General features: G+C 39.7%; 2 protein-coding genes across 2 annotated transcripts in view; both read left to right on the forward strand.

Moving 5' to 3' along the window:
* mthfd1l (methylenetetrahydrofolate dehydrogenase (NADP+ dependent) 1 like) overlaps window positions 1-5,094 on the forward strand; it is a 36,906-nt gene extending 31,812 nt beyond the window's left edge. The window contains exons 27-28 of the mRNA XM_071479348.1: window positions 3,363-3,481; window positions 3,720-5,094. Of these exons, the coding sequence (XP_071335449.1) occupies window positions 3,363-3,452 (90 nt within the window). The 3' untranslated portion in view covers window positions 3,453-3,481; window positions 3,720-5,094. The remainder of the gene's footprint in view (window positions 1-3,362; window positions 3,482-3,719) is intronic.
* A 5,797-nt stretch (window positions 5,095-10,891) lies between these two features.
* akap12b (A kinase (PRKA) anchor protein 12b) overlaps window positions 10,892-12,036 on the forward strand; it is a 44,384-nt gene continuing 43,239 nt past the window's right edge. Inside the window, exon 1 of the mRNA XM_071479349.1 lies at window positions 10,892-11,189. Coding sequence (XP_071335450.1) covers window positions 11,055-11,189 — 135 coding nt within the window. The 5' untranslated portion in view covers window positions 10,892-11,054. The remainder of the gene's footprint in view (window positions 11,190-12,036) is intronic.

The raw sequence follows: 12,036 nt of genomic DNA on the forward strand, positions 1-12,036 counted from the left end.
CTTTCTTAGATGATGCAGTCAACGTAAGAAGCGTCACTTTTTTTATGCTGAAATGCTTAATTTCACACCTTTCCTTCACTGTAATGATCCATTAATCTTAAGTGGCTCAAGTGTTTGCTCATGACTTCGATTTCATAATCTCCTCAGTCCTCCTCTTTAGCAACTGTGTCGTTTGTTAACCGAGACTCTTCTCCAAAATCAGAGGGGGGTAGAAATCCAGTTACATTGTCTCCTCCAGGGTTTTCCCTGACAAAGGCACATTGTGCTTGGGCATAATGGGGGGACTTATTTGGCCAAGTGGAGTTTCCAACTTAAGCCACGGAGTGTTATGTGTTTTTTTGCAATTGCCAACTTGTTTTCAGGCATTAGAGGAGGTCCAGCAGAACAGTGCATCTTTTGTTGCTTTCAAAGTCTTGACACTTTGTCTTTATATTTAAACATCTTTTGATCGTCAAATGTGCAGCCTAACATTTTATTCTAAGGAGATTAGATGAGAAAAGGCTGTTTGTTATTCAACATGTTCTTTAAAGAAGTTTTGAATTACTTTTTCTGTAAACTGACAGTTTATTGACCTCATTCATTTCATTTAAGCAATTGAAGTTGTCACTTGGTTAGGACCAATGGAAAATATTTCTCATTTGAATCCCTACTTGGTTTGACAGGTGTATTTTTACACTATTGTTGTAAAGATGGGGAGAGACTATTGACAGTTTTTCTACATCATGCTTTTTGACCATATTTTGAATGAATGATAGTAAATTTCTTTTCTAAATTTTCTAAATTTCAGTCCTGTTTAAAAGCATGAAATATGATCAGTTTTGCCTGCTTTCTTCTTTATCAATCACCTGATTGTTACTACATAATGAAATAATCATGCTACCCTAAATATGCATTTTGGTTTTAATACAGACAGCACTGCAGTATATACGGTCGATATTAGTCTTTGTCGAGTCTTATTGGACATTTATAAAGGGGCTTGGCAGCTACAGATCAGAATGACATGATGTTATAGCTGAGCAAGGACCAAAACACTTTTTTTAAACTTCCTCTTCTTATTTCGATCAGGAGAGATCAGTCGGAAGTGTATAACAATATTTATTGAGGTTAGCATAAGAGAAAGACGTGGACTGGCAGATTCTGTCAATGTGAAACATCCTCATTAAGCACAGGCCTGCATGAAGACAGGATCTCCTCAGAGTGGAGAAGCTGAAGGAGAGTCTGATATGGTTTTTTTTCACAAAAGTTCAATTAATATGTTAAAAATTCTGGAGATTTTTCATCTCAAAAGTTTAACTGCTAGACTATGATTGGCTTTAAATCTAGTTGTTATGTCACAGAATCCTACTTGCACTATAGGTACACATCTTTTAGTGTCAAACTCCATGGGAAAAAATATTGTTCTTACTGTGTGTTTTTAGAATGCAATGTAATGCAGTGATGCTGAAGTCCTTTAAATCTGCTCATAGTCTGAGTCATCGGTGGTTAAAGCCTTATTAGTAGATGTGGTCAGAACAGTGTCATGTTACTGCAGTGACAGTTGACATCAGTCCAGCCAACAATGAGATGGAGCAGATAACATCCGCTCTGTCAGATTGGGTAAGCATGAACTCCTTGTTTTGTCCCTTCATTTACGTGCACAGCCACGTTCCCTCAGACAGGAAATTGGCTGGTCACTTCCTCTTGTCTCATTTCCACTAATGGGCCCATAAAACTGGCCCTGGGTCAGAGAGAAGGAGGCATGCCAAGAATGTCGCTGCCTGTCTAATGAGCAAGATAATTTACTTTTCAGCTTGGATGGGATGATCAGGCTGGGTTTTCAGAGAAGAAAGTGTTTTTATGAGTCAGACAGTCGCCTTTGATCAATTGTAGTGCGCAAACCACTTCCTCCTTTTCATCTCTCGCACAACAAACACTGGAGTAACACATTTATTGACTGGAAAATTTAGATTTACATTTCTTTTGGCCTTTAATTACAATGTTGCTCATAGCAGATGCTGCCGACATCCGACCCGTGAGGCGCTGCTTGACTGTACGTGTGAGCTTCCATTCACATGCTCGTTCCTGTCCATGTCACAAATTTCATTAGTGAGAATTTCCGCTGTCGGCTACCTTTTTTTTCTTCTTCTTCTTATTGAATCCATCTCAGTTAAAACTCCACATGGCTCTCCCTGAAAGAAACACACACACACACACACACACACACACACACACACACACACACACACACATACTGTAGAGGTGGACAGAACAAAAGGACAACTCTGTCTTATACATCAGCCTTTTAGATTTGTTGTGAATAGATGTTATGTAACAATCTGTAAGAAAACACTGAAGGTTTTTTTTTCTGTTTTTATATCCATAAAGTTCTAGTTAATCCACCAATTTGGAAAATACTTTGGGAAATTTTCAATATTATGTTGATGATTTTTGATTGTCAGTTCAGAAGTTGCCACTATATCAAGTTATATCAGTTTCTGTAAACTTATTGCACACCAGGAAGTTTATTGGATGAAAAGATCTGAAGTGAAAGAACCAGAAACTCCTGCACACTGTTGATCAGTTGTACTCACTTTTATATTCTACCATAGCGTAATTTACCTTTTCAGTTCTTTCACCTTTTCAGATAATAAATTGCAGCCTCTTTTGATCAAAACTCAGTGTGATTCTTAAAAAGCAAAGAGTTTCTCCATGCCCCTCCTCTTCTGGCAGTGATCTCCATCCATGAGTGCGGTAGCTAATATCACCACTGTGACTCCATCTACATCTCCTTAACGTTGTCTCATCTCTTTAAGGCAGCCTTTTGTTATCTATATTTTGATGACATTGAGAACAAAGCAACCAGTGTCTGTGGCTAAATTCATCACTGCTTAAGTGGAGGTTGTCAACATGTTGGTCATCTGTCTCTCCAGAGTTAAATGAGTCTAGATTATAGTCATTGGACCTTCGGGGTTGATCTTACTCCGTCTCATTTACGTTAAGGTTTCATCCAGAATCTTAATGGATTCTCTTTCGATGTAGAACAGCTGTGTTGTGGTAAAGGCTTATGATATGAGCTTTTAGTTATTATCTAGATTTATATCCTACCCTCTTATTTAGTTCTGTTGTCACTGACATTTTTATGAGAATCCTGTGGAAAGAGAAAAAGTTATAAACCAGCTGCTGGTATTCTTCCTCAAAATATTCAGCTAATCCTTCAGTGCTGAAGGCAATTTTCCCCCCTTCTGAATTGGACCCAGAAACCATAGTTAGATTAAAAACATGAACAGTTTGACGAGGAGAAGGTTTACAGCTTCATTTTTCTTATTGTTTTCTCTTACTCAGTCTTTCAGTCAACCTAACTCACTGCTGTTGTTTTTCCTCAGATGAGCACCATGCCTGGCCTGCCAACCCGACCCTGCTTCTATGACATTGACCTTGACCCGGTCACGGAGGAGATCACTGGGCTCTTCTGAGCGTGCTCCAGTTAAAGACATCCATATAGGTATTATCACATGCACGTCCATATAAAATCTTCTGCCACTCCTGTCATCTAGAGGAGCTGGCATTGTATCATTATGAATATTTTACAAGCAGTCCTTGTCTATACAATTTGTTACATGAGACATTATTTCCTCCCTGGAGTTTTCAGTTTACTGCCTCATTCAGTCAGAGCCAAGGCTCTAGTCTATGAGACTGCACAGACCCTCTCACTCATATTCATCATGTTGTTTTTCTCACAGGCTCTCTGCTCTGTTTCTAAGATCTTCAGCTCCGTGTGTGCATCATAAAATGCATCCATCCACTGCACCATTGACAGGAAATGTTTTCTTACTCTTCCCAGCAGCCCTTACTCTCCCCACGTCACACTAACATGTTCTGGGAGAAAAAAAAAACAGGTTACTAATTTATGCTGTATTTGCACATGTGTGTGATATGCCGAAGATGACCTCCTACAGCAGTATGGTGAATATCCCATTTGCTTTACGTGTATGCTTTTGACCTTTCTGTACAAAGTTAAAGTCTTCAAACCATACTGAATTTTACTTTTTTTTAGTGTTTTTGTTTCTTCGTGAAATAAGTCGCTCAATTGTCTTATAATGGTGCTGCAATTTTTATATGCATCCTAAGCTTTTTAACTGAAACGTGCTCAGCTTGTGTATTTATTAACTAAATTGCTGATGTACGCACAAAAAGCCATTATGGTGTTATGGTGTTGATGTCTTTTTCTTACATCGACTGCTCCAGCGTGCTAACCTTCTGCTAATTGTCCAAGCTGCTGGACCGCCTAAGTGAAAATCACTACAAGTTAAATGTTACACTCATCTCTTTGGAGCCATTTTCTAAATACTGTTCAAGTATTACATGTTATGTGATGACAAAGGTATATACAGTGGGTATATACATTTCTAGCCAGCATGGAAATGCCTGTTATTTGTGTCACGACTGCATTTCAGGGTTTACTGCAGGACATAGTTCAGCTGAGGTGGTGAACCAGTCAGATCATGACAAATATTTCCACTTGATCTACTGAACAACAGCCTCAGCAATATCTACACTCATTAAATATATTTCCATTTGCTATATGGTTGATGCTTTATTTCATGAAAGTTTACACATTTTTTATGACATTAGAAGCGGCGGTTGGATTGATGGCTCACCTCTACTCAAGAAAACAGTGGGAAACACAGATTTTATGCTTTAATACAACAGACTTTGACCTTTTCCACTTCACTGCATTGCTCACGGGCAGCTGGTGGCTGGTTTGCATCCAGATTACTGTGAAACACTGCTCTTACAATGCAAACCGGCCACTTCAACAACTAGTTTTGATTGTCTGATACCAGTGTGGGTAACATTCAGCATATGTGTGTGTCCTGAATTGTCCCTTCATGAAGTGATTAAATGACGGAAAAAACAAGCGAAATGTCAGAGGCGACCAAATCTGTGGTTTAAGATTTATCGTACAAAGACTAAACTGAACATTTGAAAAAAAGAAAAAAGTTTTTGCTCTGAAAAGATATTTCATATTGTTCTCATTAACAACAGTTGTGTGTTAAACATTTTGATTCTGATATCAAATGTGCCTTTCAAATAAAACTTTTACTTACTCCAAAACAGTGTGTTTGTGTTTTCACACCCAGTTGACTTGTGGCTCATCTGTTGTTTGGACACATGCGTCCTTTTCCTGTTGACTCACGGCTCTCAAAGGAGATGCCTCGATGCAAAAAGAAAAAAAAGAAACCTTCCTCTTTCTCATTCTCACTCCACATCATCACTCTTAATTTTTCATTTCATTTATCATTTTCTTGTGTTTTTCTACCAAGTGCAGCTTTAATCCCACAGGGGTTTGTCCCTTTGTTGGAAGCCTGCCTAAAAGTTGATGATTGGGGCCCCGTGCAGCACCCCAGGGTGCTGCATCTGTCATTATGAAGTGTTTGGGTTTGCAACATGGAGCCAATGTACATGTGTGCACATGTATGTGCCTGTCATAGCGGGCATTCCACATCTGCTCAGTCTGTTATTCTGTGTTCACCAGGCAGGATCTGGCACTTAAACTACAGTCAGAGCTGCAGGAATGCTCTCATTTATACATCGGTGCTCCAACGGCATATTTACTGTTACAGTGTGTGAGTGAGAGAGAGTGAGAGAGAGCGACTGAACCCTCTTGTTGACAGATTTGAAGACATGGTGTTGATGAGGAGGGGGCTTCGTCATTGCTTTGTAATGTGCTGGAAAATCCCAGTTCTGTCAGGTTGGAGTTGTTTATGTTGAGCTTCTGTCTCATTCTGCTGAAGTCTCGGGTTCTTAAAGCTCTCGTCTTTTAGCCCTCATATTTAATAGACTGGCTAATTTCAGTACCAAGGACAGGTCCCTTCAAATGTCTGAGTGTAACTGCAGCTGGAAAATGGCTCAATTGATTCGAGGCAGGATTACTAAGTGGGTAAACTCAGATTCGCTGTGTCTCATTTTGCCTTTTGTTAATTTGATTGCTTGCAAATTTGCACCACAAAAGTACAATATCCACACATTATTATATAAAATTGATGCCCTATTTATACTGTTCACATGCCAAATTTTTGTGAATAAAGTTATGTTTTATCAAATCATCACACATTAGCTGGTATACAGACGCCCTAGGGTCAGGTATTCCAGTGGAGGAGTACTGGTTGGCCATCCACTGTGGAGAAACATGGCCATGTATGATCAGGTGACACCCTGGAGAAATGGTCCAGTTTTTGTCCCCCACATTCCTTAGATCTTATCACAGTTTGTTCAGTATAGTTTATTAATTGCATAATTGTTGCACTATTTTACATCCAGTTGAAAGGTGTTTCATCTGTTTTGTAGAAAAGCAAGTTTCATCTTTACAGTGCAGTTTTTGGGTAAAAGTCTGTGTTAATGCTTGTTTTGCATCACGCCACATCTTTTTCACCCATGTTGTTTAGGACTAAAACCCTTCATTCACTGTTGGTGACAAAGTATCTATGTGTCGACCTCCTGCACGCTGCCCTCGCCAGACATCAACCCCCAAGGCTACATTCTTCTACTCACCCTGTCTGTCTGAAAAAACACTGCATTTCCCAACATTTCACTGTTACATTTTTTTTTTTTTGAATATGCAGTCCATGTATCAACTGGAAGTCCTCTGGGAATGAATTTCATTGCCAGTGATCAGCAGAAAACAATAGGCCAGTTGTATTTGAACAAAGTCCTTGAGTGGACTCCTATTTCCCTTAGGGGGAGAATAGTACAGTTACGTGTGAAAGAAATAAAGTATTTTTTGTGAAGGTTACTGAACCCCTCTGCCTCTAAGTGTGTGTGTGTGTGTGTGTGTGTGTGTGTGTGTGTGTGTGTGTGTGTGTGTGTGTGTGTGTGTGTGTGTGTGTGTGTGTGTGTAGGCATACTTTGTGCCTTTAATGTGCCCTTACATCACTGTTTTATTGAATGGAGACCGTGACATGTCTGGTAAGGCTTTCACTTTAATGAGGACCTCCTTCCCCCATCTTACACCTCTCCCCCATCCCCCCACGCCTTTCAGATGACATCAGCACTACTGCTGATAGACCTGCCATGCTGAAGGTCACTGACTAACTCATCGATCTACATGTACTGTACAACTGTAATGAGGTTCCCTGTCTTGGTTCGCTCCTTTCTGTCTGAAATCATTCTGTAATTTTACAAGAGCAGCCTGAATAATGAATAACAATATGCTGCTTCACTAGTCTGAGATCATTCGGTGCCACAAGAGATTTTATTCATGAGGATTTGGAAATTGTGTTGTTAGTAACATCCTGCCTCACATGCACCCCTGGGAGCAGAGCAGTGGAACAGTCCTCTACTCTGGAGCTTCAGTGAAATTATTGGGGACATGGGGGAAAACCAGTGTCAGTTACATTAAATGTGTTTTTCATTTTCCCAGTTAACACTTTTTGCGTGCAACTACTTTTTAAAAGTTACACATTTTTCTTTTTCAAAATTTTAATATTAAATAAAGGCATGTTATTGAGACATTACAGATCCAGAAATTAAAAGCAACTCAGTGAATGATATAGCACTTCCTCTGTCCATCACCAGAAGCAGCCTCACAACATGTTTGTGTTGTGTATTACTTTTCTGTGAAAATATCACAAATCCATTGAAGAACCTCGGTGTGCCGGCAATATATATATGGCAGCATCAGGCAAGCTTGAAATGTGTGTTTGTGTTTTGTGTTTTTTAAAAGCAATTTTCATGAAATAGTTTGAAGAAGTTGAAAAGCCATGTATTATCAATAGCATAACAAACCTGCTCAACATTAATGTAAACAAAGGTATCATCTTCATAGTTGTGCACTTTCTTGCACATTGCTGCCATACCTGTTTGAGGAAGTCAGATCTGAAACAAAACAGAGCGAGACATTTAACCATCTCAGTATCACTTTTGCAAAACATAGAAAATTCACCCAAGACCACTTCAGCGTTTACGACAACACACAACAGACTAGTGGAACTGGACCGGAGAATAATGACAGCAGCACTAGTACACTTAAAACCTTTGGGATTTCCACCTTTGTCATGTCACTATAGAGGTAGAAGGCTGATTACAGATCTAATAGTGACACCATATGCAACAGAGCTGGTGAGCTGCTTGCTCATTTTCTGACCACATGTAAAGATCAGCAGACCGACTATTACATCATCAAAGTAAGAAGAAATGCTTAACGGAGACTTCTTCGTGTTGGCTGTACATTGATTGTGCATTGGATATACCTATTAGCTCATCATGTGTCTGTGGTTACATGATAACATTACAGTTTATATAATTGGATCTTCATGTGCCAATGATACTAATCTAGACAACACTGTAGATATAGAAGGAGCTTTATTGCCACAGAGACTTGTTTGGAGTTAAAGGGCTGATGGAAATACTGAACTACATGACAGTAATGGACATGACTGTAAATTCTCAATGGTCTCTAACTCACTCATGAGCTCACATGTTTCCACTGGTTTTATTTATCCACAAAAAGGATGTTATAAAGTTGATGTTTGAATTTTCTATAAATAATATACACCTGAAAGCAGAGCTGTTTTAAGTCTTTGTAAATCCAGTTCAATAAAGTCATAGTCCGAAACTGAAACTTGCAATTTAGTTTTAAGTTTCCAGTAAGTCAACTGTCACAGCTGTTAAGTCCAGTTCAAGTCAGTCTGATTTAAGCCCCAAGTCCTCGTTTTTGTGACTTAAAGCAGCACTTATGAATATTTTTTAAAGCTGCTCTTATCAGCACCTATATATAAACAATGGCTTAAATGACTATGTAAACATGTCAGTGGCCATTAAAATGAATTAATGCTGCTTTAACTCTGAGTCAAGTCCCCAGCTCAGTTTGAAGGCACTACCTTTTCAACAAACATTTTAAAGAAGATTTCTTAAGTTTTATGTTGATAATTTTTTTTCCAAACAGTCTAACTGAAATTACTTCTATGGCAGGTCAGGTCACTGCTGTTTACTCTCTGGATAAACTTTGTCAGGTCGTAAACCACCATGATTTTATATTTACTTGACTATTGCTCTGTTCAAAGTGTTTGTTTGTGTTGTTGAACTGTGTGTCTGGGTTCCGGTTTGGTTTAGCTGCAGGGACCCTCAGTCTCGGCCTGTGTGAACTTGGCTTTGAGCACTTGGGCTGTAATTTGTGCGTTCTAAAATTCCAAACAAAACACATGGCCCAACGTGCAATTAACATTTAAACCTGAACATCATCTCCCCATCAGAGAGCCAGAGCTGCTCCACACTAACACACCTCAGTGCAGTGAACCATGGCAAATGTAACCTCTATCAACAAGCATAACGTATGTGCAGTATGTCAGATAGAGAGGTTAGATCAAGGGATCAAAACTAGATTATAATTACATTTTTGATTTACAAGGCTGACTGGAGCACATTGAAATAAGAGATACCATCGCTCTGCAACAGCGTATATTAGACAGGAGAAAAATCCAAGTAGAGAAAAAAATGTGTTTTTACATGAGCCACAAGAAACATTGTGAGTTCTGTTATATGAACCAGTCTGACCACATTAGCACAAAAGTGTATCTGAATGTTTGAGTGGTTGAAAAGACTTGAAAAGTGACATATAAGTGCAGTCCATTTACCATTTACCATGTTAAAGCCGATGTTACCTGACCTTGTTAACCGCAGGAGAGATATGGAAGGAGAGAGAGAGGAAATGTTGTACTGTTGGTAAAGGCTTTATAGCCTTTTAGTATAAGTGCCTTTACTATAACTGAAACATTGGTAATATAGAAATAATAAAACTCCTCCATTCAAAATTAGATACAGAAAGAGTCTAATTTAGGCATCTGAAGTATCAAATATAATATTAATGTAATATTCTTCATTGTTAAGAATATTTAAATCAATGGACTCCATTGTACTTTAAATCCCCTGAAAGCCCCCATGACTATTTCTTTATTTAGCATTAAGCATGACAAAATAGGCGACAGTCAAAGTTAATGTTGGAATTTATTATTTATGAGGAGTTTAACTGTCAGAAACTCAGCTAATCTACTGCATGAGGACTGTGTGGGTGTGACTGATCTCATTTAATTTTGTTGACCATAGCCTGCCAACATGAGCAAACAGGCCCACAGCAGTGTTCAGACTTTTTAATATGGCACACATACATACAGGCATTTCTCATGTGTAATAACACTAACTGAAATAGATAAATAATAAAAATGAAACTGTTCCCACTTTGGCAGACTGTGTTGGGTTCCCATTAATTACAGTAAGAAGTTGATTGAGGAGATCGATTTTTTTGGCCTTTTAGCTCCAACAATGCTTAATTTCCAGACTTTATTTTGTATTTTTTAAATATAATAATCTCAATTATAATGAAGTACAATAAAATGATAGAGTATACAAGCTCCTATCTGCCACCTGTTTGTGTGCCCTCCTACCGAATCCCCTCAATGTGCGTATTTCTATACAAATCTTTTTTTTCTTACATTATGTGACAAAGCAATACCTTGTTATTCCTGATATCTGATTTAAAACTTCCTTATATCTCCCCAGGGGCAAACCTTCTCCCTATGTGTCAGAGATGTGTGTTTTAAAACAGCTCAAATTTAATTTACCAATTTCCCAGACTGGATCTAATTTCTCCTTAAGGCGGCTAAACTCCTACTGAGAGCTATAAAGCTTTCATTTCATTTATTAACCCTACTCCTGTCTGTCTCTGCTCTCTCACACTCTGTGTGTGTGCGTGTGTGCGTGTCTGTCCACCATCAGCACCGTCTCTGATGCTGCAAGGCGTGCCGCGGCGTACCGGAGCCCCATGTGATACTGGAAGGGAGGTGTTGGAGCTGGAGGAGGAGGTGGGGGTGTCCTACAAGAGTTTGCTGGTCCTCACACTTCATCACTCCAGATCCAGGCCACCCCGGGGCGGAGCTGCTCTGTTAAGCTGGACGCTTTGGATACCCGCCTTCTGTAACGCAGAGTCGTGCCATCCTGGTCGCGTTTGTGCGTGGAGGGTTCGTTCGCTTGTTCTGACCGAAGCCAAAGACGAGAAGAGTTCACCTTCGTGATTGTGCGCCATGGGAGCAGAGAGCTCAGTGCAGCGGGACGGGAAGAGCCAGGAGGATGCCTCAGCCTCAGCCTCAGCCTCAGCTTCAGCTTCAGCCTCGGAGGTGAAGGTGCTCCAGGAGGAAGGCAGCGTCCTCGACAGCAAGGTACCGCCCTTACTGACGCCTTTTCGCCCCTGGCCCGGTCAAGCAGACCTCCCTGCGAACTGGGCACGGAGACAAACCGCAATGTTATGTCACACAGCACCACCGTGATGCTTGTCACTTGAGGCGATTTTATATCAGTCAGTTTGCCTGTGCGTTTGTAAACATACCTGTCGTCCCTCCCCCTCCCTCGCCTCCCCGGGTGCGCATCAGTTATGTGCCGCAGCGCACACGCTCCATGTGCGTCTTCCACCGTTTCTGCTGAGTAATGGGTTGAGTCGTCTGCAGTCCGGCGGTAATAAAACTACAGCAGCTCAGCCCGGAGCAGATTTACAGTCTCTCAGTTTGTTACTCAGCAACAGTCTGGATAACCACCAACCACATATATGTGTATTTTTTTTAAATTATTATTATCTTGGACCAAGCACAGCTTTGGAGAGAGCAGTGATGGGTTATTGATGGGTTATTGTTAGGCTGTAGAACATGGACAATAACAGGCTCATGGGTAACTGGTGATTTCTCTTCTTTATCACGTACTCTTCATGTTCTTTCCCCCCAAATAATCATAATTTTCCTTACCTTTAACCTTAGGAAAAATAATACTCCTAAATTACATTTCATGGGGATTCCTTATAAAAAATTACAGCAACACTTGGACACTAAAATGGACATCAGTTTGTTTGTTCTATTGTGCATATGTAAAGTAGAAAATAAGATAGCAAATTCTTAAGCATATAGCTGTAACAGATGTGGAGACCTGAAAAAAAAACTACTGTATTGAGTAACTTCCCCATAAAGGGTAAACATCAAGAAATAGAAAATAGAAAATATTGGAAAAACACAAATATGT

The sequence above is a fragment of the Trachinotus anak genome, unplaced genomic scaffold, assembly GCF_046630095.1.
Source record: "Trachinotus anak isolate AG129_WGS33_773 ecotype Australia unplaced genomic scaffold, CSIRO_AGI_Tana_v1 ptg000005l, whole genome shotgun sequence".
Classification (NCBI taxonomy): Eukaryota; Metazoa; Chordata; class Actinopteri; order Carangiformes; family Carangidae; genus Trachinotus; species Trachinotus anak.